At 37.9% G+C, this 27,876-nt stretch overlaps 1 protein-coding gene across 5 annotated transcripts in view; it reads left to right on the forward strand.

The window, feature by feature from the left end:
* The window catches only part of LOC129282551 (golgin subfamily A member 4-like), a 46,009-nt gene extending 26,360 nt beyond the window's left edge, over positions 1 to 19,649 (forward strand). For 4 of the 5 annotated variants that reach the window (XM_064114100.1, XM_064114102.1, XM_064114103.1 and 1 more), the window contains 10 exons: positions 367 to 5,016; positions 5,460 to 6,794; positions 7,205 to 7,344; positions 8,513 to 8,617; positions 8,912 to 9,095; positions 10,140 to 10,279; positions 11,520 to 11,580; positions 12,604 to 12,814; positions 13,616 to 13,670; positions 15,334 to 17,250. In XM_064114100.1, the coding sequence (XP_063970170.1) occupies positions 367 to 5,016; positions 5,460 to 6,794; positions 7,205 to 7,344; positions 8,513 to 8,617; positions 8,912 to 9,095; positions 10,140 to 10,279; positions 11,520 to 11,580; positions 12,604 to 12,814; positions 13,616 to 13,670; positions 15,334 to 15,442 (6,990 nt within the window). In that variant the 3' untranslated portion in view covers positions 15,443 to 17,250. Of the gene's footprint in view, positions 1 to 366; positions 5,017 to 5,459; positions 6,795 to 7,204; positions 7,345 to 8,512; positions 8,618 to 8,911; positions 9,096 to 10,139; positions 10,280 to 11,519; positions 11,581 to 12,603; positions 12,815 to 13,615; positions 13,671 to 15,333 lie in introns of all 5 variants that reach the window. The other variant, XM_064114101.1, reaches the window with a different exon arrangement.
* Positions 19,650 to 27,876: the final 8,227 nt, after the last annotated feature.

Genomic DNA, 27,876 nt, shown 5'->3' on the forward strand with positions numbered 1-27,876 from the left:
GACTTATCAGACGTTTTATCTGAGAAGTATAGTTCTTATGGTATCTTTGGGATAAAACAGAACTTGTCGGACGTTTTATCTGACCATTACCATAGGAACTATACTTTTGAGACAATCAAAATCAAGAAAAGTTGTCAAATCTGAAAACTTGTCAGATGAAAATGTTGATGAAATGCTCTCCTGGTCTAATTTTAGAGGGATATGTTTGTTATACTTACAGATTAATTTTCTCAACTTAATAATATTCAAGCATTTTATAAGGCCTGGATTTATGATCCAACTAGAGTCTTTTCCAAATTTTGTCTTAAGAGATTCCAAAGAAAAGTTGCCAGGTATCAGCCCATTTTTTTTCTTCTACTTTTGTAGAACGCAATATCAGATCTGAAGGAGAGTCTGTCCGAGCTGACAGAAGGAAAGCTGAAGGCTGAGGCTAACCTTGAGATGCTTCAGATGGATCTTGACCAAGCCATGTCACAGATGGAGAACCAATCCTCCATCTCAGCAGCAGAGAAAGCAGACTTAGAGTCAACCATCCAGGATAAGAATAGAGAGCTTTCTAACCTTGAGGAGAAGAGTCGAGAGAAGGATGAAGAGATCACCAAATTGGGTGGAGAATTAGCGGACAGGAGCAGGATCGTTGAACAGCTCGAAGGGGAGGTGTCGGAGAAGGGTTATAAGATTGAATCGCTTGAAGCAACTGTTGGACAGAAGGATCGGGAGTTGGATATGATGAAGGAGGGGCAGAGCAAAGAAGGAAGGAAGAACGAATCCAAGATGTCATCCTTGCTCCAGCAGATTGCAGAGCTTGAGACAGAGCTGATGAGCACCCAGAGGAGTGTTGATGAGAAGGGGAAATTGGTGGAGAACTTGCAGGAGGAGCTTGAGAAAATTAGAGGTGAGATGCAGAAGAACTCTCAGGAAGCCAGTGAGAACCTAGAGAAGGCCTCCAAGCAGTTGGAGGATAAGGAGAAACATGCCGGGTCCCTGCAAGAGCAGCTCCTGGATTCTTTGAAGCTTGTACAGGACAAGGAGAACTCGTACCAGGAGCTCCTCAAGAGGGAGAAGGAGGAGTCTTCGGAGATGCAGATCAAGCTGAATCAAGAAGTTTCTCATCTCAAGGATAACCTTGACACATCTCAGAAAGAGGTTGATGACTTCAAGATTAGGTTAGCAGACACCTTGAAGGAAAAAGAGGAGATATTTGAAAGGATGAAACTTGATGTTGAATCATTGCAGAAGGCCTCGAGTAACAAGGATGAGGAGATTAATCAAGCGAAGACAGAGTCAGACAGGGCATTACAGGATTTGACTAACAAACTTCAACTATCTGCTGATGAAAATGGACAATTGCAGGAGCGTGTCAAGAACTTAGAGGTAGAGTTGACAAATCTAGGAGAACAGCTCTCTCATCAGGAAGAGATTGTTACTTCTCTAGATGTTGACAAGAAACAGCTGGAGGAGGCTCTTGGATTGAAAGACCAAAACCTTATGATGATGAGAGAGAAGTTGGATGAAACCTTGAGACAAAATCAGGAGCAAGAACAGATCATCCAGGAAAGAGACACCACAGTGTCCTCATTGAAGGAGCAGCTTCAGGATGTGGAAGAGAAGTCTTTGAAATGCGAGGAGAATGTGAAACTGTTGGAAGAAAAGCTTGAATCCTGTTTGATTGATCTGGAAAATCTCCAAGATGCTGTCACACAAAAAGATAAGCTGATTACAGATCTACAGAATGAGATCGGGAGCAGCTCAGAAGAAATGAAAACCCTCAAAGATACCAACATTGATATGGATAGACAGTGCCAAAGACAAGTGCAAGAACTTAACGATCTACAAACAAACATTGATGATAAGAACAATCAGTTGACAATCCTTCAAGATAGACTGAAGGAAGTGAAGGAGGATGATGATACCAGACTTGCTTCTATGCAAGCAAGAGAGGATGACATGGAGAAAGAAGTATTCAGTTTGAAAGAAGATTTGAACAAGCTCCTTGAGAAGAGCCGAGAGGATGCAAATGAAAAGGAAAGCATCATTATTGAAAAGGACAATAGGATTGTGGAGATGGAGGCAAAGATTGAAGAGTTAAGGACAGAAGAGAAGAACCTGAAAGAAGGAACTGAAAACCTCACAGAGCAACTGTTGAAAACTACAGAAGCAAGGGATCAGATGGAGATATCTCTAGAGGCTGCCTCTAAAGAGAAAGAACAAGTCCAAGAAGAGCTTACTCTTGCCAAAGATCAAATCAGTGGCCTCCACCAGGTGTTGGTGGACAAAGAGGATGAAGTGGGTCAAATAAGAAAGAACTTAGATGAAAAAGAGAAGGAAAATCAGGAAGAGGTTACAGTGATGCAGGAATCACTCCAAAGAGCACAAAATGAGAAGTCTGGATTTGAGAGCCAGCTTGAAAATGAGAAAGCTTCATTGCAGGAGTCACTGGACGCTCTCAGAAGTGAACTCCAAGATGAGAATGCTCTTGCCAAAGAGATGGAGGAGAAGTTATTAGAAAAGGAAGCTGCCCACAAGTTGTTAGCAGACAGATTAGCAGAGAAGTCTGAAATTGTGGAACAGCTGACTCAAAAGGTCATTGACAATGAGGAAGTGTCAACAGCAGAACTTCAAATGCTACAAGAGAAGGTCAGGTGTGCGGAAGAAGAACATCACACACTGGCTCACACAACAGAGCAGGAGATTGGACAACTCAAAGAACATGTTAAACAATTAGAGTCTGAGAAGGAGCGGATAGTAGAAGAGTTGGAACAAAGGAGAGCAGCTCTTGAAAGGATTGGAGTACAGCAGGCAGATAGGGAGCAACTTTTCAATGAGGAACTCAGTGCTGTCCAGGCAGACCTAGCTCGTGGTCAGGAAGAAAGGAGAATTGTAGAGGCAGATTTTGAAGAGAAGACAACTGTCCTGGAGAGCAGGGTTGTAGAGAAGGAAGGAGAAATAGCAACCCTGATGGATGACTTAGACCTTGTCAAGAAAAAGATGGAAAGCCTGAGTCAGGATGCTGATGAGAGGGAAAGCAGTCTCCAACAGGAGTTGTCATCCTTGAGGGAATCTATGTCAACCAGTAGTGGTGAAACGGCAGAACTTGTTAAACAGATTACAGAGAGAGACCAGAGGATCAAAGCCTTAGAGGAGGAGTCTTCCACTGAGAAGGAGCAACTGGAGAAGCGTATCATGAACCTGAAAGAGAAACTTAAGAAGGCGGTAGCTGAAGTCAAACAACTGAGAAACACTGTAAGTGAGCAAGCCACAAAGATAGAAGAACAATCTACAAAGATTGAAGAACAATGTGCCAAGATTGAAGATCAGTCTACAAAGATTGAAGAACAATCAAGAGAGATAGGAGAGAAGTCTTCAAAGATTGAGGAAGCAGAGGGAAGACTATGTAAACAAGAGGTTGTGGAAGAACGGTTGCAGTCACTCACCCAGGCAACAGATGAATACAAGCAGAAGTTCGATAAGATGAGACGAGAACTTGAAGAACGCAACCTTGCTGTTCAGTCCCTGAAGGAGGTGATGATGTCTCGAGAGGAAGATGTTAATTCTCAAACCGAAATGTTGGATCATAGTTTAGCAGAAGTCAACAAAAAGGTTGATGCCTTGAATGCAGAAATCCAGCAGCGGGATGATGTCGTCCAGGATCTCCAGTCAAGGCTTGCAGAGAAGGAAGCAACCTTTGAAGGCTTGGGTCAGAGTTTTACCGAGAAAGATTCCTTAATCCAGATCCTCCAGGAGGAGATCGCATCTCAGAAGAGCAAAGCAGAAGAGGCGATTCAGACGGCATCCAGAGATGAAGAAGATGGAGGATCGGGGAAGGATACGGTTGCAAAGCTGAAGCAGGAGATCGAGCAAGGGAAACAGAGATATGGTAAGCTCCTTGCCAAAGCCAAAGATATGAAGACAAAGTTTGAAGTCGCCAACCAAAGGAACCGAGAGTTAGAGGCAGAGGTTGCTAATCATCAGAGAGAGCAAGAGGAGAGGGAGGTTGTCACCCAGCAAAGAGAAGAGGAAGAGAGGTCAAGGAAAGCTGAGGAAGGAGAATCCAAGCAGGAGCTACTAGAGGTCTTGAGAAAGAATGATGAACTTCAAGCACAAGTATCAGACCTAGAGAGACTCGCCTCTGAGAGTGAACTAGTCTTGCAGGACAAAGCGACAGAGCTTCAGGGAGTAAAGGAAGAACTACGTTTTGTGAAAGAGACTTTATCTCAGAAAGAAGGGAAAATTAGTGATGAACAGGAATGGAAAACAAATATGATGACTTCCATGGATGACAAAGATGCTGAAATAAGCCAACTTAAATCTGAAATACAGGACAAATCTGCACAACTTGATGAAGCCATTCTTGAATTGGACAATCAAACAAAAACACTTAGTGAGAGGGAGGCAACAAGCCAAAGGCGTCTTACTGAACTCCAACAAGCTGTATCAGATAGAGACAGTGAAGTCCAAAGACTTGAATCAATTGCATCAGAAAAAGAAAACCTGGTGCAGCAGTGTCAAGAAAAGGAAGATGCCATATCAAGATTGACACTCCAGTTAAATGAACAGGCTGTACTAGTTGAAGAAAGGCAGAAGGAAGTGGACAATTTGAATGAAAAGATGAAATCAAGTATGGAGAATTCTGCAGCAGAGCTCCGTGGAACCAAGGAACGCTTGGAGCAGATGGAAACTAAAGTTGCAAGACTCCTACAGGAGAGTGCAGCATTGGTGGAGAGAGAAGGATCCTTGAAAGAACGGATTGGTGACAAGGAGACAATGGGGATCCACCTTGATCAAGCGAAGCAAGAGGTGGCACAACTGAAGATGGAGAACGACAAGATCAAGAGAGAAATGGAGGAGCTCAAGGAAGAGAGAATCAACCTAAAAGAGAAAGAAGAGAATCTCCAGGAGCAGGTGAAGGAGATGGAGGCATCCATCGGTCAGACCAGAGATCTGGAGGCAGCACTGCAAGGAGCCAAACAGGAGCTGGCCAGGGTGGAGCAAGAGAGGGAAGAAAGTATGAATGAAGTGAGTAATTTTCACTCGTCTCAAAATATCTTCAATGAAGTTAATTATTTTGCTCAATAATTCTAATGATTGTTTTTATAATAGTAAATGAGATTCAGAAAACTTGTAGGGCACCCAATTCAAATAAACTCATATTTCAAAACACACTGATGAATCACTAAGAGAGAACAATTAGATTGAAAGCGCAAATAAAAATGTAATATTGATATACTGTATTATACAGTAGATTATGTGGCATTTATATGGTTAATATCTTTTCCCTTTGAACCTCTACTATCTTGTACTTAAACTAAACAATGTGGGAAAAGTTGCTGTGAAATCTGGCATATGAGAAATGATATATTAAAGTGCCACATTGAAAGTCCCGTTCCTCAAGATTGCTTTATAATTTTCTTATTGAATTATGTCATTCTTCATTCACCCCCACCATTTTTTTTATTCAGGTTTCCAAGCTAGCAGAAGCTCTAAAGAAAGAACAAAGTTTGAAGGGACGAGCTGAGCAGAGAAGCGACAAGCTGAAGGAACAACTCCAAAAGATGAAGGAAGCCAGACGAAAGCTTTCCACAGACGTGGAAAACCTGAGGCAGGAGAAGGAAGAGACATCGGCAAGCATCGTGAAGCGGGAGATGGATCTGGAAACCCGTCTTGGCACCATGCAGAAAGAGGTAGAAGTCTTGAGGTCATCATCTGAAGGTACCAGACAGGAACGGTCATCACTGGAAGCGGAGGTTGTCAATTTGAGGCAGCAATGTGAGAGATTAACAAAGGAGGGAGATGATTTAAGGAGAGAGAGTGACCTGTTGAGGAAAGTGGTCGAAGAGTCAGGATCGCATCTTGATGCGGCGAGGAACGAGGGAGAGACACTTCGGAAGAAGGTTGACGGATTGAATGGTCAGCGGGTGAAGCTATTGGAGGAGAATCAGAAGATGAAAGCTGAGATGAAGAGATTGGTTGATGAAGATGAAATCAATAAAGTGGAGTTGGAGGAGTTAAGGACAGGTTTGAAACTGGCTAAAGAGAAGGGAGACAAGCTGGGAAGTGAACTCAAAGAATTGGTCAGATCTAGAGGAAAAGAAGGTGATGGTTTGAAGGAGAGGCTCAAGTCTGTTGAATCCGAGTTGGAGACACAGCAGAAACTCTGGGAGGAGAAGTACGAGACCGACGTCACACGATACGAAAACAAGGTTGCAGAACTGACAGAAGAGTTACGGAAGGTAAATGATGATGTTATATGTGTGAATGTCGAGATCGGGAAGACTACAGCAGAGCGTAACTCTCTGCAGGTCATGAACACTGAACTTGCCAATACCCTCACGTCGGCCGCAGATAAGCTCCAGGATGCGGATAGAGCCCTGATGGAAGCAAAGAGCGAGGTTGGACACCTCGAAGACCAGCTCGAGGATTTAAGAGGCTCCAGGGAGGGTGCAGAGCAGCTTCAGCAACAGAAGGCTCAGCTTGAGACGGATCTTGCGCAACTCTCCCAGGAGAATCTAGATCTCCAGGAGGAGCTGGAGAACTGCCACATGGAGATTGACGAAGTCGGACAGGAGATGAGGGATCAACGTGAAGAGAAGAAGCTGATGGAGAGGCGGATTGCTGATATCGAGGCGTTCGGGAAGAACGAGGTCCAACGTCTCCAGGAAAAGCTGTCCTTGGATGTGAGGGCAGTCCAGGAAGAGAATGCATCCGTTGTCGAGGAGAAGGAAGCTCTTCAGACACAGCTGGAGGATGCTCTGAGTGACAATAGCATACTTAAAGAAGATGGAGAAACAATGAAGGTAAAATAATATAATGTTTGTGTAATTAAATAATAATGCTAGATTACATTAAAGGGATGGTTTCACTTTGTGAGCAGCTGATTTAAAAAATTCTCAAACTAAGATGAAACATGTGTATGAGTGCCTGTATTTGTCTTTAAAAACTGTGAAACAGACCACAATTTTGGATGAAATACTTTAATTTAGACAAAAGTAACAACTTGTGTTAACACTTGTGTTTTTTTTACTTTTTAACACCTGGCATGTAATAAAACCTTAAATTTTTGAAGTCTCCATTCATTTGTTTTTACTCCAATTATTGAAATCATATAATATAATTTTTAGCCTGAAGTACCATTTAAAGCAGATAAATTGGTTTGACTCTCATCAATGAGTAACCTTTTCACATTTTCTTTCCTTCCTCTGTTCAGGAAGAGAATGAGAGACTACAGGAAGTATCAAAGGGTGTTGCTAAGCAACGAGATGGGTTGAAGGAGGAGTTGGTTGTATTGTCTTCCAGAATACTTGGTTTAGAGCAGCAGCTGATGGAACAAGGCACGGTGGATGAGAGGTGGGTTTTATTCTCGATGATATGTGGGGATGATTCCTCCAAACAATCATGATGTACATCAGGGCCCGTCTTACAAAGCGTTACGATCGATCCAATCAATCTCTACTGTATGGAAATCCATCCATACCATAATCATTTACAGGAAATTTGCTCAATCTCCTTAGTAAACAAGGAAAATCACACTGAATCTTCAAGAGAATGATGAATGTATGAATATGCATCATATCTAGAAACTGTTTTGAACATATGTCCATTTTAGATGTTGATGTTGCTGGCCGTCCATAGTTGAGATTGATCCGATCAATCGTTACTCTTTGAAAGACGGGGGCCCTGACCCCCATTCTCTTCATTTTAACAGCACTTCACAACCTGTTTAAGCCATCATAATATGAGATGATGATGATATATTTCTGTTAAAAAAACGTTCATAGGCTCAGGCTCATCTAATCAAGCTAATTACTACACATCTGCTGAAAGTGGGTCTTGAGGGACAATTTGAAGAGTCTAACGTTGACAATTTCCCGGAGAAAAAGAAGGGAGGGAGTTCCAAAAAGAGCAAAAATTTCCATATGAAGTAGAAAAAATATATGAACTAGAAAAAAAAAGTGTTTCTGGAACGTCCCACATAATGGCCTTTGGAGGTACACAAACTTTATCAAATGGCCCATTAATAGTATTTGCTTAACAGGGCATGTTAATTTGTTTTATCACATTTTTTCATTTATCAGTGCTACTGTTGGTTATTTTTTTTTTAATTTTGACAGGTTGATCCTTTTCATTTAAAAGCCAAAAATCTTCTTGTTTTTAAAGAGAGAAATTTTTATTACATTCTGTGTTTTGAAAATACTTTTATTGAATTTTCCTGCGTACCTGACAAACATGGCAGGAGCGGAATTTTCTGACTAGCCCCCCAAAAAAAATAAAAAATAGGTCAAGTTTCGTTATCCCTGGAGGGAGCCCTTGTCCAAAATTTTCTGACAAACTCTTTGCCACGTCCTCAAGCTAGTGCTAGTGATACTGGCGTAAAAACATAATGGATGTAAAATATATATATACTTACATTTGAAATTGACTTTTTTTATTTGATTGATGGGGGTGGCACTGTTTAATATATCTGATGCAAATACTTAAAAGTTATGTTTGTTTTTGGTGGCTTTTCATATTACAGGTTGCAAAAGTTGCAAAGCTCAGAGCAGAAAATGAGAGAAGATCTCGCTCGTTCTGCTGAAGAAAGAGACCGAGCATTGCAAGGGATACATCAGAGAGAGATTAGGTAAGGAATGAAGGATAGTTGATGTAAAACAGGAGGAGGAGGAGGAAAGAAGAAAGAGGAGCAGGAGAAGAAGAAAGAGGAGCAGGAGAAGAAGAATGGTTGAAGGAGGTGGAATAGGAAGAGGAGAAGATAAAGAGATGAATGGGAAGAAGAACAAAAAGAGATGAAGAAAAATGAAGAAGAATGAGGTGGAGGAGGAGGACCAGATAAAAAAGAAGGAAAGGGCATGAGTAATAAGAACAGTGATTCTTGAATTCAATTTTCTTTGTGTTTAATTTTGATTTACCTGTTTAGGTGTGAAACATTGACCCAGAGAATTGCCGGTCTCGTTGAACAGAACAAGAGTTTAAAGGGACATCTCAGAAATATGGAGCGTAACGTCAAAGACATGGAACGACAAATCACAAATCTGGATGATGAGAAGGCTGCCCTCGTTAGTCAGGTTGAAGAAAGAGAAATCAGCATCAGTAGAACAATGGTAAATAATCTGGGTGTATTTTTTTCTACTTTTCTAATATTTTATTTATATAATACTAACATTTACATTTACTTTAGTATTATATTTTTTATGAGACTCATGTCTTTTATTTTGTTAATTCGTATGCAAAGAGAAAATTGATCTTTGCAAATGATTTGGTTATGATATAATCCATAAAACATAGGGGTTGCACTTGAAAGTTATCTCTATTCAGTTTAGATGAGATACATACATGTACATGTATGTGCTTATATATGTATTTTCTTTTATACCATTCTCAATTTTATTCAGCTCTCCTATCTTCATTTTCCCTCACTCCCTTTCTGTTATCTCTTTTTTCTTTTTTTTTCTTTATTTTATATTTTCTCTTTTTTTCTCTCTGTTTTCCTTCCTCTCTTTTTACCCATGTCGTTCTCTTTACCCCCCCCTGCTTCCTCTCCTTTATCTCTCTCTTTCTTGCTCTTTATCTTCATATCTACTCACCAATCTGTCTCTGAAATAACCTTCTTTCTCTACATTCTAAAGCCATAGGAGCATTTCATGAAAGAAATAGTCACTGAATGTCACTGACTATTTGTTATAAACTACTGAAATCCTTGCATCCGATTGGCTTGGAGCAAGACCATTTCATGAAATAAACAGTGATTTATCACTGACTGCATGTTATAAGCTACTGAAATCCTCCCGTATGATTGGCTTAGGACAGATTGGTCAATGAAAGTCACCGACAAATTGCTCCATGAAGCTTTTCCCAAGAGACCATTTCATGAAACAGTGATTTTTCACCGACTATTGTTATAAGCTACTAAAAATTCTTGCACCTGATTAGCCAAGAGCATATTTGTCAATGAAAATCATTTACAAGATGCTTCATTAAATTTTGCCCAAGAAACCATTTCATGAAACAGTGATTTTTCACTGATTATTGTTATAAGCTACTGAAATTCTTGCGCCTGATTGGCCAAGAGCAGCGAAAATCACTGTCAAGCTGCATCATGAAAAACCCCCCACATCAATACATCTTTTTTCCTTTGCTTCCTCTAGGTTGAAGAACCCCCGATGGTCGTCGAGGAAGCCATGGTCCAGCGTAGCGCCCCGGCCCAGGAACAGATGGCCCTACCACCTGACCCCTTGACCTCAGGTCACGGGGTCATGGAGGAAGAGGTCACAATGCTCAAACAAAAGTAAGATACCGGTTCACTTTTTAATTGATATAACACATCACTTAAGGGCAATGCCATTAACCAGTTTGAGACTATAACACATGTTTTCTGTTTCCACCCTGCATATACATGTATGCAGGCTCAATCACCAATGGGTTAAGAATGAAGAGTGTTAGACCCCCTATATGGGAGACTTTCCTATGTGGAAGACCTTCCTAAAATAATTTGTCTGTGCTTTTTGCTTCATATCAAAAGATGTGATGCTCTGAAGTTATCATGGCATATGCAGTTCGCGAAGTAAACTTAAAATGATCAAAATTAGTAATCAAAATTTGGATTATAACTATTATCTTGAATAACAGTATCGTTACTAATATTATCTGGGGGGTGTTTCATAAAGATTTTAAAGAGTCGCACTTAAATGTCGATGTGTACACAATATGCAACGCGCAATCTTAGTGATCAATATGCAGTAGTGCACGTCCTCTTGGCATGATCTGACCAATGCGGGGATGTCTTTTATACCCTATGCAACTTGGCATTTAAGTGCGACATTAAGGGGGTGTTGCAAGAAAACATTTGCATCAATTGATTGATCACCTTTAACTATAGCAAATCAGATTACACTCCTTGTTTCAATTGATCGCAAGTTTCTTGCAACGCCCCATAAGTCATACTGAAATCTTTATGAAACACCCTCTGGTCATTGCTTTACCAGAGCTGCCATTTACTAGGATTTAAGAGGAAAGTGACACTAAATAGAATTTTTTTTCCCCTTGAATTAGAAATAGGATTTTAGGCTTGAAAATTGGATAAAAAGAAATAAAGAATAGGATATTTTTACAATTAAGATTGACAGTTCTGCTTTTCCAACTCAGCTGCTGGCCTCCTGAATATTTCAAGGGACAGTGATTCAGTAGTTCAGAAGACAAAGCCCAGTTTGATTTCTTCTAAGATTCTGGGGGGGTTCTGTTGAAGTAACTGTCATTGGAACTCGGCAAAGCAGCTTCCCGCTGCATCAACGCTAAGCTGGTTTATAACCAATTACATACAAAACATTTTATATCTTTGTTAAGCAGTCATAGTGGCTGACCTTATAGACAGCAGAAATTACTCTCTGGGCCCTTTTGGTCAAAGTGGAGATAGTGGTTGAGTGGGGATTAGATGTTACAATGCTCTGACCACTATACCACACCCCTTGTGTTCACACTTTTCTCTCTTTGTTCACACTAATATTTGTGTATGTTTTTTCTTTGTACAGGTTGGAGAATATGGAGCAGGAGAGAGCAATGCTTGCCAAAGAGTGTGCACAAACAGAGGTAGTTGTATATTGAAATGTTTCTAACGTCTAACACTGAGCAAAGCTGTGGAAAATTGACTAAATTTGCAGGGTTTTTTAGCCGTTTTGTGGCTGTTTCATGTACGAAATCCTATGGAGAGAAGAAAATTGTCATTTTCTAGCTGTTTTTCAAAAGGTCTAGTAATGGCTATGAATTGGGAGAGAAAACTGCTACAAAACATCAACGTTTGAGTTAATGAGAAGCGTGGATGAATAAGATTGTGTGCTTACTACATGTGAATTTCTGTTTTGCTATAAATCATTTTGAAAATAATCAAACAATGTTGAAAAAGACATGCCTGTTACTGCAAAATTGTTTTGCAGCAACTTGTATTTGTGTTATAGTCTTATTTTCAGACCCACTTGTCAAAGTTTCAACCCAGGGTCTGTGTCCACAGACTAGGAGTAAAATGAAGTCCAGATTGGATGTTGATGTATGGATGCTCTCTTTCTCAAAGCTAACATAGAGGGCATCCTAACTCCCAATCCCTAACGCAGTGCCAATCCTCTTTTCTCGTTGAAACAGGGGGAGATGAGAAGATTGGCACTAGGTTAGGGATTGGAAGTAGGACGCCCTCTATGTTACCTTTGGGAAACAGAGCTTCCATTCATCATCATCCAATCAGGGGCCTGTCTTGCAAAGATTCACGATTGATCCGACCAACCTCAACTGTATGGAAATCCAACGATGTCATTATATTTTTCTACAAAAAGTTTGCACAATTCCCTTTGTACACAAAGAGAAGCATGCTGAAATTCAAAAAAAGCAAAGAATATATGAATTTATAGCATACATGTATATAGAAAATATTTTGGGCAAACATACATTTTTAATGTTGATGTTGCTGGCTTTCCATAGTTGTGGTTGATCAGATTAATCGCAACTCTTTGTAAGACGGGACCTTGGACTAGATCTAATGCAGTGGCAGATCCAGTTTTGTATGAATATTTTGACTGATTCAAAATAATTACTATTCATTCTTTTTACATCTATCCAAATTCAAAGGCATCCCTACAGTATGAGAGAGAGCAACGAGTCTTTGCTGAGGATGCGTTGCGGAACACCCAGGACCGTCTAAGAGAGCAGAAGAGGACAGCGCATCATCATCCCTCATCGTCATCCTCGTCGACGAGGAAGGAATATAGTCTATATATTGATTCTGATGATGAGGAGACCCAGCTGATGGTCAAGGCTTATAAAGCCGGGCATCATTTGAGTGAGCATACTCTCTTTTGATTGATCAAGTGCCAACGGGCAATTACACGTTGGAATATTAATCAACTTATTCCTATCCATAGCTAAATTCAGTAGTAATGTATTATTAAGGCCCGTCACATCGTTCCGTGCAAGCTTTGCAGGTGATTGCCCAAAACTCACCCGCAACAAAGTTTTGAGCATGTTCAAAACTTGTTTGCATGCAAATCAGACTTGCTCTTCTGCGGGCAACTGCGTGTGAGATGCTCACGAAATACTGTCAATGTAGGCGACTTTTGGGGAGCAAAATTAGTCGCAAGGCTTGCACAGAACGATGTGACAGTTTGAGATAAAACATTTTTGTTTCCTGAAAATGGCTTATTTTCTTGTAATTCTGTTATCATGATCAAATACCACAATGCAACAAATCAAACAGGAAAGAGTTCAGGTGATAACAGTATAATTTCATAGCATTTGAAGGTAAAATGAAGGCAATCTATGAAACAGACATGGAAACTATGAAAATGTTGGTAACAAAATTTCATTTGTTTATGACTGGTGAGTTTGATCAGGGATGGCTAGACCATGTAGCCTGCTATCAGTGATGTGAGGTGATGTCACCAAATTCTTGGAGCTAAAGCTAATATTTTTGTCTGAAACATGACAATCCAAATTTGTCACAATATTGTTAAAGCCGGCATATGTTGTATTTAATATTGTCTATTCATTTAATTCTCAAATTTCATGATTTTTCAATATCACCATTTTATCTATTTACGTATTTCATGCTGAACTTATACGAGATATATTTTTTCTTTTATAGCTCGTCATGGTAACACAGTTGCTAACAAGTTGAGAAGGTGTTTCAAGGGTCAAGGGTAAGTGTTATTCCATCACCTTAATATAAACAGAAAAATAAATTTTTATGACATGTGGGGGCTCCGTAGTCTAGTGGTTACGACTCTTGTCTTTCAATCAGAGTGACGTGGGTTCAAATCCCAGCCATGGCATGTTTTCCTTCAGCAAGAAATTTACTCACATTCTGCTGCACTCAACCCTGGTGGGGTAAATGGGTACCGGCCAGGATTAATTCCTTGAATGCACTGGGCGCTGAAAGGCAGCTCGAGCTTAACCCGGGGTAGTAATAATACTAACAATTTGCCTCTGAATAGATTATTTCTAGATAGATGGCGCTATGTAAATGCCTATTATCATTATTATATTATGATGATACATGTACCATTATATAGTTTGCCAGGAGAGCCATACATGTATATGTAGCACATTATTATTTCATACTTGCAAGCGGATCCAGGATTTTAAAATATGGGGGGGGGGTAGTTGGTAAATGTCCTGATTTCTGGTGAAAACAGAAAGCCACTTCAATCACTGTGTCCCTTTATTTGTGAATATGTGTCTGTCCTAATACTCTGAAATGTCTGTATTTCAACCTCTGTCTTACCTTTGTCACCAGCCTTTGGTTTCAATGTTTCAAAGCAGAAATGGTATGTTGATGATGTTGATGTTGTTATATGTTAAAGGGCTAGTCTATCCCTGCAAACAGCTGATATAAATGAAAAGAGAAAACCGTACTCTTACAGTGCTGAAAATTTCAGCAAAATCATATATGAAATGATTTGCTTAATTTTGCATATCAGTTGTAGGCACATTCTGGTCAGTAATCAAAATCAGGGGACTGATGACATCAACCACTCACTATTCTATTTGTATTTTATCATATTACATCCTACTATTATTTTGATGCAATATGGTATTATGGTTGTGAGATTTTCTCTCTTTATCCAAATCCACTTAATGTGGGGTAGGACTTGACCTTCAGGTCCGTATTCTGAAGTCGGGTTTAATCTAAACTCTGGTTTTGATTTGTGATAGCCGATGGCAGTACATTTTTGGGGTATTTAGTACGTGTTTGCAACCAAAATATGACAGTACGTTTTTCTTTAAAAAATATGATTTTGTTTACAAAATAGTAATTTATTGAGAAAAATCATCTCTACATGTCTCTATTTCTTAAAACTTACACAAATATGGTTATTGGATCAATGTAATTTTAGGAAACTTTGTTTTTTTTCAATCATTTTGTTAAAACCAGGGTGAGATATACACACGTTTCAATGGTTGTTTTTTTCATCTGAAAGATCAGTGCGCATTTTTTTGCTTGCACGCGCCACGCATTTTATTATAAAATACAGTTTTTTTATCACAGAATACAATTTTTCATTCCCAGAGGTTGGCAGGTCTGCGATAGTGGCATAAATGTCTAACTATATAATTTTAATGTATCAGCTCATTTTTTTCTCAAATCATTCTTAACTCTTTCGGAGGATAAATAAGACAGATTTCTTCACCATGCATGAGTTAGAAAAGTGCAAAGTAGTCATAAAGAAACGTATGTAAGGAAAATTTTGACATTTTTGGCTTTCCATAATCTTAGCACAGAGTTAGACCATGGTCTAAGTTAAACCTGACTTCAGAATACAGGCCTGATTCAGTGTTTTATTTTCATTTCCTTCCTTACAGGAGCTTCACCCGGGCAGTCCGCAGCGGGATCCAACCAAGGTCTCTCATGGCGGTATACGCTGCAGCCATTCATATCTTCCTATTCTATCTACTCGCATTCCATTGCTAACACAGGCACTTAAAACAAACTGCCTCTCTCCATCCAGGAGATGTGAATGGAGAGGACAATGTGTTCAAGGCAATTAAACTGAACTGCCTTTCTTTACCCAGGAATGTGAATGGAGAAGACAGTGTGATAAACGCATTTTAAAATCATTGCCACTCTTCATCCAGGAGTGTAATTTATGGTGAAGACAATGTGATGAAGGCACTTAAACTGAACTGCCTCTCTTCATCCAGGAATGCAAAGAGAGAGTACCGTTATGATCAAGGCATTTTTAACTCGTTGCCGCTCTTCATCCGGGAGTGCATTTCAAGTGAAGAACAGTGAGCATCACACCTGTTACATCCTGGGAGATTCCATGGCTTACCCAGGCATTTAAAATTAACTGCCTCTCTTCACCCAGGAGTGTAAAGAGAGAAAATGTAAAATTCTTTGCTGCTCTTTATAAAGTGCAGGGGAATAGAGATTTGTTGCATTACTTATTTTCTAAAACGGGTCAATTATGAAGCAAAGAAAATTCTGATAGGTGTTTGATAAAGCTGTTCACAAAGTTATGCATGACTCTATGTAGACTGTAACTTGATCTTGGGTGCTAAGTCACCTACATAGGGATATCATCTAGCACAAGAAATGGTCACCAGTCTTGACTGTAACATGTTCTTAGGTGCTAAGTCAGCTACATAGGGATGTATCATCTAGCACAAGAAATGGCCACCAGTCACGATTGTAACATGTTCTTAGGTGTTAAGTCAGCTACATTGGGATGTATCATCTAGCACAAGAAATGGTCACCAGTCAAGCATAAGTCATTTGTAATGTACAAACAGCTGTAGGAACACCCTCCAGGGTTTATATTTATAATATATATCTATTCATCTAAGTATAAAGCTCACAGAACACATTTAAATTATGAAGATTTATAAAGATTTCAGGAATGTGGACCTTGATATTGTTTGGTAAGAATCGCAGGGGTTAAATTCAACCATTTCATCTCATAAATCTTCTATTATGAGAATTTCTTAACCAATGGTGCTCGGGGGATCATTTCATAAGAGGATTTGTTGGATGTTTTATACCGCAAACTTTACTTTATCTGACAGTTACTATAGTAACAGTTGGACACCTGTACTTTTCAGCCAGTCAAAATCAAGGAAAGCTGTCTTATTTGGGGAGCGTTTTATCAACATTTTTGTCTAGCAATTGTCAGATCAACTTTTTGAATCTGACAACTTTTCTTGATTTTAATTGACTGAGAGGCTCTGTTACTTTGGTAACTTTTGGATAAACCAGTTGGATAAAACATCCAACAAGTTCTTGAAACGCTCCCAAGACTCATGTCAGAAGATGAATACTGTATATATGCACACTCACTTGAAAGAACTTGCTAGTATCTAAAAACTCTATACTGTAAGGGGCTCGTAGCATCAGATTAACAGTTATGTTCGTTTTGCCAATGTATGTTCCATAAAATACTTGCTTATGATTGGTTGTGAGTATCGATACCATGGTTACGCTATGAGGCCCAGAATTGTCTACCCGCAGAAAAAAAATGACTTATACATTATTTCATGCAATGCTTTATTCCCTTCATCAATGCATGTAACTTATAACTTGTTGCCTTCATATGCTCAAATACATATTTTTATATTATTATCAATGTAAACATATTTTGTCAACATTTGTGAAAAATTTCATATTAAACTGATCATTGCTACCTGGAACCAGGTCATCCTTATCCAATTCTTATGGAGATTATGTTGGTTGGATTGTTATGTAGAATTATATGTATTTCATCCTTTGCCAATGAAAGGAGGAAAAAATAGGGTGGAAAAGGAGGAAAGACAATATTAAGTAACCAACATACTAACTGTTCTTTTTGGGCAGGATTTTGTGTTTTTTATGATTTTATAAAATGTACTGCATGTTTCATCAAAATACCCCCCACTCCCCTCCCCCCCCCCCCAAAAAAAAGGGTATTATATAAGTGTCGAATGCAGAAAAGTTTATTGATATTGTTTTTCTACTAATATACAATTTATTCTTCCTGAACGCTGGTTTAATGTTATAGTGTTTATTTGAAGAAGATTTAATGTAGAAGTATGCCGAAAGATGATCCATATTTCTATCAAGTGCTGATTGAATAGTGCATATAATATGTTTACTGCAATATTAGTTGAATACATACTAGAGGTATATAGGTACAACATTGAGAGATGTAAGAGATATTTTACAATCAATCGTAACTTTTTGTACATGATTTTCAATAGACTTACAGTTATAATTAATTTTACAATTGATTGTGTCTTCTGTGTCACAGGGCTCTAGATATATTGAAAACATTGGATTTCTTTAGTGTATTCAAAATGTGCAATGTCTGACAAAACCTGAATGGTTCTTGTGATAAATGCTTAGTATTGATTGAATTAGAAATGCAAGGAGAATACTGGATGATTTCTTTATTGTTTTTTTTTTTTTTTCATTTTACCATGATAATAAAGTGCTAACACTATTTGTCCTTGGACCTGTTTCACAAAGCCACTCTTTTGAACTCCCATGGAAACCTTGATTGTGATTGGCTGCTGAGCCCTGTTACCATGGTCACATGTATCTCTTTGTGTAACAGGCCCCTGGTGCCCGTTGCCCATTGATAAGATTAACTATTTCAGTTATCTACAGCAATAATGACTAAATTACTGAATAATTTATATTTATTTACTAGTATGCATGTTTATGGAGCCAATCCATTATGTTTTTTTTTTTATCACTTTTTATTGATAAAAAAGGAAACAATTACAATACGCCCAGGTTATCTGTTCTAGATGAACAGTATACAGGGCAACATAAAATGAATGTTATTTTTATTATGATAGTTTGATTAGTTATTTTTAGTGTATTATGACACATTGTGTTACTATGTTATTCTTAAACATTTATTTTTTAATCACATTCAGTTAACTGTCACCTTTTTTCTAGTAAAACAATATTTTTAGAAGTAATTACCGGTAATTATTCCATTGACTTCACTTCTTTATTTTGTTTATTTCAGGAAATATGTGTAATAGGTATGGTGAAGAGTAAATTCTTAGAAGTCTGAAATAGTTTGTGAGAGGGAAACTATTTAATCTTAACTATTAAATCCCATATATTTTGCTATGACAAGGAATTGCATGGAATGAGCTGATCAGTCCGAGGTGTTGAATTACTGTTTCAGTGGCCCAAACATAGAGAAGTGCGTGTGCAGCGCTTTTTAACCGAAAGGAAAAGGCGCAATATCATATGATTGGATTGGTGAGGAGCTACACAGGATAGTTCTTATGAGAGGCTGTATGCCTTTCTGTTGGTTATTGTATATTTAAGCAGAATTTATAAAGATGATGAAATTGCATCATGATAGAGAAACAGTATTCTCCATCAGATAGTAGACCAATTTTGATGAAATAGTTTCTTATCCATGGAGGGTATTTCACAAAGATTTAAGTATGACTTAGAGTCGCACTTAAGTGCCGACACGTACATAATATGCAACGCGTGATCTTATTGATGAATACGCAGTAATGCACGTCCTCATGGCGCGATCTGACCTGTGCGATCGAGCCTTGTATATCGCACACAACTAGGCATTTAAGTGCGACTCTAAGTCATACTTAAATCTTTGTGAAACACCCCGGATATGTTAGTGAAGGCTATAATTATGTCCATTCCATTACGAAATTGTTTGTGCGCTTATCTTTGAATGTTCAGCAATGTGTCATTTTTTAAAAGGAGTATTAATTTCCAACAGTAATTATGAAGCAATGCTCTATCAAATATAATTTTCCATAATCTAGCAGACAATTGTGTATTCATGAAGTCATAAAAGTGGAATTATCATCCCTTAAACAAGCTCTTTGTTGCATTAAAATTTACTGCAAGTTCAAAAGAGTGTTTAAAGGTGACAGATTCCACAGATCATGTTATTTGCATGTATTGATGTTTGAATTAAATGTTGCCAATTTAATGAGATGTAAATTTATAGGGATTACGATGAATGTAAATGAATAATAACATTCAAGAATAGAATCTAAAGTGAATAAATAATGTATTCTTATGAAATACTTAGCAGTCTTAGTCTACGGAATAGTATGAAATTATTGAATAGTACTTTGAAAATGTTTATGAATGAATGCATATAAAGGAAGAGAAATATTAAAGATATTTCATATTAAAATATCAATTTTCATTGTAATAGTGTTGTTTTGTATGCATTGTGTGTTTTAAAAACAGGGATCTTTTACACCAAGAGGTGTATTTAAACACAACTTCGAAAAAAATGGTACAAAGCAAATTTTCAAGGCCTGTATAATTCTTTGGTCAGGGCCAAAGATGTTCATTATGATTGATAATCCATTTAATATTTCATATATACTAAAGTATTTGACCATTTTTTTTCAATTCAATGATTTCTTATTAAAGGTCAAGTCCATATCAGAAAAATGTTGATTTGAATCAAAGAAAAATCTGACAAGCAAAATGCTGAAATTTTTATCAAAATCAGATGTAAAATACATTTTAAATTTTCGCTAATTTTTCACAAATAGTTATATGCACAATTTAGTCACATGCAAATGAGAGAGTCGATGATGTCCCTCACTCACTACTTCCTTTGTTTTTTATTGTTTGAATTACGCAATATTTCAATTTTTACAGATTTGACAATAAAGGATCAACTTGACTGAACCATAAAATGTTAAACAATGGTAATTACACATGTTCAGGGTGAAATAAAACTTTTTCACAGGACAATGAGGAGAAAATTAAATTATTTCATATAATAAAATACCAAAAAAAATAGTAAGTGATGTCATCAGTTCCCTCATTTGCATACCGACCGGAATGTGCATATAACTATTTTGTGAAATTAAGCGAAACTTTAAAATGTTATAACTTTCTTATTTGATATCCGATTTTGATGAAATTTTCAGTGTTGTGCTTGTTGGATATTACTCTTTTTATTCAAATCAACTTTTGGTTGGGGTGGACTTGTCCTTTAAACCTTGATATGACTTGAAATTTTAGATATTTTTTTATAAAGGGGGCCTTTGAGCACTTATCTTGCATATCGTCTGATATCTTGTGATTTGATGCCGTTAGGGAAAGGCGATTATATTCTGATATTTCCAGCCCATTCCATTCTTGGGAAGTGATGATATGAAAAATAAAATATGCAGGAATTTTCATACCTAGCGGAAACCTGACCAATACATAGTTTCAGGTAAAAATCAATAAATTTATCCAATGAAACACGCGTTATTATCCTGTTTACTCAGAATTGTTACTATTTTCATGGTATAATCATTCATATAATATAGTAATTAATAGAAGTAGAGACAAGCATTTTTTTAGATAAGCAGGTACAAGGTGTAAACACTGATCTGCATAATATGATTATATTTATGTTGATAATATTCAGATTAGTGCCAGTGGTGTTAATGAATGTCACAGCTTAACATGACTCTGTCGAAAGATGGCAGTATACAACTTAGCATTTGAACCAGCGTTGTTCATAAAACTATTAGTAGGTCCATGATATAACTGAAATATACATAAACTTAATTTTTTAGACTGTTTTACAATCAGGGTATATTGTCGAAAAGCCTTTTCTGCACATCATAAAAAGATTAGAAGATATTTTGCACTGTTTGAGCAACTTCAATAGAAAACAAAATTATTGAAATATTCGTTTACTTTTCAAAATTCTTCTTTTCTTCTTCTTATTTTTCTTTTGTTTTCTTCTTCTTTTCCTTGTCCTTCTACTTCTTCATCGTCTTCGCCTTCCTCTACTTCTTCTCCCATAATTAGTATTCTTCTACTTCCTCTTCAAGTTCCCACAATCAACGATTATAGACAATATGAATTGCAGTGCCGCAATTAACAAAATAATAACTATTTAAAATGGGCTAGAACAATAAAAGTTAAAAATTGTTTACGCAAAATATATCATTATGTTATCGATTTTTTTAATAATTGAAATATGAAAAAAAAACAAAGATTAGGGCAACTCAGATCAGAAGATGCAGTTGAATAGCAAAGCATCACGAGGCGGGCGGCATTAACATCATCTCATAAGTTTAAACTTTACAGCATACTTTTCTTTGACATGGATTTCTTTCAGGTCATACAACCAAGGTCTCCACACCCCCACCGTAAAAAATCCCAAAAAATAAAAAGACTGAGGGAAAGGGAAAAGGTGAAGGGAGAAGAGGAAAGAAGGGTATAACTTTATTTCTTTTCCTTCTTATTTTTTTGTCAAAATAATAAAAACCTAAACGAGATGTTCTCCTCTCTCTCTATATACAAAATTTTGCTTCCGCGCTTCACGCGTTAAAATATCGAAATTGCCTTTCCCCTTTATCTCCCCGCACCATTTTTCTTCTCCACTTTTCCCCTCCCTGACTATGGGATTGATTTATTTCTTACCAGAAATTATAAAGTAGACATTGGTGTAGAGGCGTCGATCCTGGGGGGCAGGGGGGGCGATCGCCCCACCAATGAAAATATTGGGGGGGGGCAAACATTTCATTTTGCCCCCCCCCCCCCAATAATTCCGGATATACCACACACACACAAAAAAGATTGTAATGTTCAGCAAGCGAGATTGAGATTCACAACTCGTTCTTTATTTAAAATCGTGCTCAAAATGTCCGCTTTTCAGATTGGAATAAGAAATTTCTGTAGCAAAATCCCATACTTTTCATGATTGAATAGGTGAATGTAAATGTCCCATTTTCAGTTTTAAGCTTCAAAAGAACTCCTGCTTCGATTTGCAATAATCTTTTCTTGGATATATATCTTGTTCTTTATCAAAAACTTCCATTAAACTGTCATTTTTTTCAGATCGAAATATCAAAATTTTCAGCTCGCGGTTCGCGCTCGCATCTATTCTTCTTTTAGATACTAATCTTAATCATTACTACCAAAAATGCTTAGAATATCAAGCTTTCAGGTCAGAATATAAAGAAATTTCAGCTCACTCTCGGCACTCGTACTATCTGTGTAGTGAGATATGTATCCTCCTCATGAGTTACAAACAGCCCTAAACAGGCACGCTTTTCCTGTCAGTATGCTAAAAAAAATCAGCTCGCGCTTCGCGCTCGCATTGTTGGTGAGATACGTGTCTGTGTCTCATGAGTCATATTTATTTATATATATATATATATATATATATGTGTGTGTGGGGGGGGGTGGATGGGTGTCTTATACGATCGAGCGCCTTTGGAACGTTAATGATTTTGCCCCCCCCCCATCTGAAAAAATGGATCGACGCCCCTGCATTGGTGTCAAGTATGAAAAGTGTTATTTTTAATTGTATTGACACAACATTTTTGGGTAAAACTTTCGTCCATAAGTGTCCTTTCCTAAAAAAAAGAACGCAATATTGTCCGAACACCGGCCTATTTTGATAAATGGATAACCTGAGTCATGCCTCACAATTGAAAATAATTTACAACACTTAAAAAAAAAAGAAAGAGAGAGAAAAATAAAAACTTCGCTCTTTTTCAACTTCCATCGTTTCGTGTAACCTAAACTGAAAAAACTATTATCTACCAGCAATGTCAAAGTAAAATATATGTGATGGAATGATCTTCACGGTATATAATCGCTAGTAAAATTCTCTTTTCACCCCCGCAGAAGTTTTTTTTTTATTGACGCAAAATATAAAATCTGAATGTAAAATGTGAACAGGCTTTTAACCTCACAGGCCTTATTTTCTTCCCCTTTTCACACGCCCCATATTGTCCTTAATGGGTGGACAGCCGTTGATGGGATAAGAATCATACATGTTTTTTTTTTCTTGATTTTTTTTTTAAATTTGTTTTGGGGCTTGCTTTTTACTTTGCTTGTGCTTTTTATATTTTATTTTATTATTATTATTATTATTTTTTACTTATATAGCTATTTCTTTTGCTGTACGTGCAGTACTAAAGGCTGCAAATTCTCTCTATTTTTAATGCAAATAGATTAGGGGGAAATTGGCTACCAGACGGGATAGGGTTGTTGGTCACTTGTCCGTATAATTATAATGAAAAACTTGGCTTAAAAATTAGTGAAAGTGACACATGTTAGCAAAAAAAACACAATCATTAGAGTCATAAACACAAAATAATTAACTTTTGAGAAGTATACACTAGCGTACCTAAGGGGGGGGGGGGGGCAGGGGGCAGACTGCCCCCCTGACGACTCACAACTCATGCAGGGGACCTAGGGGGACCTATCCCTGCCGAGTCAAAACTGATACAGAGGACGTGCCCCCGCCCTTTTGAGACCTTTTGAACCCAAAGACCTAATTTTTTTTGTTTTTTTTGCTTGTCAATTTTTTTCGCGGACGAAATATCCTCCAAAAAAAAAAAAATCCTAGGTACGCCAGTGGAAGCATATGTAGGACACGGTGTGACAAAAAAGTGCACATCCAAGTTTTAATTTTTTTTTCTCTCTCTCTTTTTGGGGGCGATGGGTATTTGTAGGTGTTGACCCACCCGAGAAAAGAGGGTAAAAAGTGCTAATAAGTATAAAGGGAAAATTGGACAAATACGCTAAACAGATAGATACGGATTTTGTAGGAATCCTACAAATTTTTATCTACAGAGATGGTTGTTTTAATTCACCCCTTTGTTCCTTGCAAAAATGACACATGTATAAAACTTACTATAAAGTAAAATTATTGGGCCCCCGCCCCCCCCCCCCCCCAAAAAAAAAGAGGACTATCTCTCCTCCTGCAATTTTTTTTTTACATTTCTGAATAGGCCTACCCCCTTTTTTGTTTGGCAACACTATTTATTTTGATTGAAAACAAATATAAACCGTTAATCTATTCGACTGAATGAGAAAATGATGAGCCTACTGTAATATACCGTAATGGGAATAAGCCACCACCCCTCGGTTCAATGACAAAATAAAGCACAGTTGAGTCATGCGCATGCAGTACCGGTACGGTACCTCCTGTGGAAGCACGTGTACAATGCACTGCACTGTTAATGTTATGTAAGATTGGCGCCACCTTTCGTACGGAGCTAGTGCCGAGATATCTGACGTTGTCTCTTCGACAGATGTTTCTATTTCTTAGAGCTTATACACAACCTTGTCTGCCAAAATATCCATCTGGTAAGGGTGACCATTATTTTAAGACTACATTTAATGCTATTACTTATAAAAATATTAAGATCCACGCTTAGAGATTTGTAGTTAATGATGATCTCTTTAAAAATTATGACACGGTTTGATGTGAGTTGATGAGTGGTGCGAGGTGACGAGTGGTGCGAGTGCCTGAACTTCCGGCCTGAATTGAACGAAGTCTCGCTGTGTACGCCGCTATTGAAAGCTTCCACTCTCTGCACTCCGGTTCCCAGTGCAGAGAGTAGATCTAGACCACTCATCCTACGAACGAGGTTATATAGCCAATATAGACGTTGGTTCATGGGTTTTTAGGTAAAGGTCTCTCTACAGTCTACATATTGTTTTTCCTAGGCCTACTTATCTCAGCAATAAATATTTAAACATCGAGCAAGTCCCCCCCCCCCCCCCCGTCTTTTCATAATATTTTTCTCATTTGATTAATGAATTCTTGTTTAAAAATGAAACCGATAGCGTAGAAAAGTCGGAAATGAAGTTGTATCCCATTTACACGATTTAAGCCTAGATCTTTTAGGAGGAAAGTAGAAATCTTGGGGGCGAAAGTTTGAGGTTTTTTGGCGCAGATGAATGAGAAGGAATCCCAGGCTCTGTGGAGAGTAAGCATACGTTAGTAAATGATTTTTACTCTCTAGGACTAGGAGCCTCCTGGCTAGGTATACGTATTCTGGGACATTGTCATAACTTTTTTTTTGTCATATATATTTTTGAAAATAGTCATGGATGATGACTTAAATTGATACAACAATCTATAAATCTAAATCACTGTATACTTGACATGATTGGGATATTTATGGTACTGAGAAAATGACAAAATTTATGTCAGCTACATTGTAGACACTTTATCATATCTTTTGCTTGTAGATCTTATTTGTGAACTTATTTGTGCGCATTTGTGAACTGCATAGTGCGCGAAAGAGAAGAGACAAAATTTATGACAAAAGGTTTGACATCCACCAGAATACAGATTCTGTCATTTCTCTGAGAAAAGACAAAATATCAAGAAAAGACAATGTTCGGAAAACAGCCCCAGGATTCACTAATAATTGGGGCATGCTACAAGTAAATCATGCCTGCTTGGGCAATGGCCAATGCAAATTTTTGTAATCCAGGATTTACATAAATTATTTGCACACAAAAGTGGTTGCCAGTCTTCACCCAACTCATCCCATTATATCACCCTGGTGAATAAATGTTTTAAACACATTTAATAGACCCCCCCCCCATTCTGACTGGTGCTGCCACCCCCCTCTCTTGGTGGGAGGGGGGGAGGGGGGGGGGGGACTATCGTCGCAGTCGCCCAACAGTGGGTTGTCTATTTATTGGCAGTGATGCCAACTATTCTTTTTTTTTTTTTTTGAATACAGATTTACACTGTTTTTTGTTTGTTTTAAAATGAAAATAGTAGGTTTCATGGTAAAATCATTCTCCCCCCCAAAAAAATTGCTGGGATAAGTCACCCTGGTGAATAAATGTTTTAAACACATTAAATAGCCCCTCCCCCCCCCCCATTCTGACTGGCGCTGCCACCCCCTCTCTTTGTAGGGAGGTGGGGTGGAGGACTATCATTGCAGTCGCTCAACAGTGGGTTGTCTATTTATTGACAATGATGCCAAGTATTTTTCTTTTACAGATTTATACTGTTTGTTTATATGAAAATAGTAGGTTTCATGGTAAAATCATCCCTCCCCAAATCATAATAATATATATATAGGGCCAACAGAAAAGTTGAAATTCCTCCCCAAATACTTTTCTTTTAATTATTCCTCAGTACTAGCGTTATGAGCCCCAAAAAATTGAGGGGGCCTGACATGGAGCATGGCACAAAAGGTGAATCAAGGTGAAAGTTTAAGCTGCAAGAAACCAAGCGAGCAAGCACAATTTTTACCCCCCTTTTTTTAATACAAAAATCTAATTTCCCAATAGATTTTGAAAGAAAGAAATTCCTTTCTTTTCTTTCCTATTATCTTATTTTTTTATGGGGGGGGGGGGGGGTGCTGAAATGTTTGGAGGGGTCCTTGGCCCCCAAGCCCTCCATCTGTATGCCAGTGTTGTCCCTCAAGATACTGCAGTTCTTTGTATTTGATTGACATCTCTGTATTGGGGATAGCAATTTATCCTGGGCCCCCTAACACAAAGCATAGCAATGATTGTAGAACAGTTTTCTACAATTGACTGCATTGGGTCTAAATGGCTGTGCTCTGATCGAGATCCTGTTCACCGATGAAAATGGAATTTATAAAAAATTAAAACTAGTTTAGTTCTGATACATTTTACTCTTCATCAAATTGTCTCCTGATTTTCAATTGAAATACATAAAATGACAAAATCAAACAAAAACAAAGGTAGATGATTTGCCTGAGCCCTGAACTACTGGTTAATTTTTTTTGCTTGAATTCAGCAGCATCTACTGTACTTGGCACAGGCACAGCCTGCCGTATTTATTTACCACTTCAAGATGGTGCTAATCTTTAGTGACATCTTGAGGCAGGCGGCGAAGTTGTAAACAAATATAGTGGTACCATGGCAAAAAAGGTCCTTTTGAAATCAAAGAGGGTTCAGATAGTCTTGATAGAAACTTTGATCAACAAGTAGGTCTTCACACAAGACTAGCATCGACTGTTATGTTGGTGCTAGAATACCCTTGACACCACACTTTTGTGCTTTGCATGCACGCAAAAACGCCCTTAGCAGCACGCAGAAGTGCATTGTGTAAGGCGTTTCTGCACTGATGCAGTGCGCAAAAATATTTTACTAAGGGCATTCTTGCACTGACATGACATATTTCAAATCGCTGCCTCAATTCCTGAATGACAGGAGCCGTCTGTACACCAGTCGATGGCACGGACCTTAGGCTGCAGTATCCAGACCACTTAAACTCAGAGTAAAGGGTGTGCACAGCAGACTAGTAGGATCCAAAAACATCAAAAACAGGGATTTATAATGCAGTAGTGCAAAGCTACAGCCTAGGTAGTGGGTACTGAATTTTGAATTAAAGGAGAACTTTTTTTTAGCATTTCTTTTATCAACTGAAGAATGAAAACAAATCAAGTCTAAACATGTACATGTGAAAACACCATAATTACATGTATTGTTAAAGGAGAAGTTCACCTGGATAATAAGTTCATTTTAATAAAAGCAGGAAATTTATAGGGAAATATTGGTGAAGGTTTGATGAAAATCCGCCAAAGAATTATTTATTTATTTATTTATTTTGTTTTATTTATTTTATACTGCAGGGTAGGCCTGTTCAGTTCTTAAAACTGCTTTTTAAA

The sequence above is a fragment of the Lytechinus pictus genome, chromosome 19, assembly GCF_037042905.1.
Source record: "Lytechinus pictus isolate F3 Inbred chromosome 19, Lp3.0, whole genome shotgun sequence".
Taxonomy (NCBI): domain Eukaryota; kingdom Metazoa; phylum Echinodermata; class Echinoidea; order Temnopleuroida; family Toxopneustidae; genus Lytechinus; species Lytechinus pictus.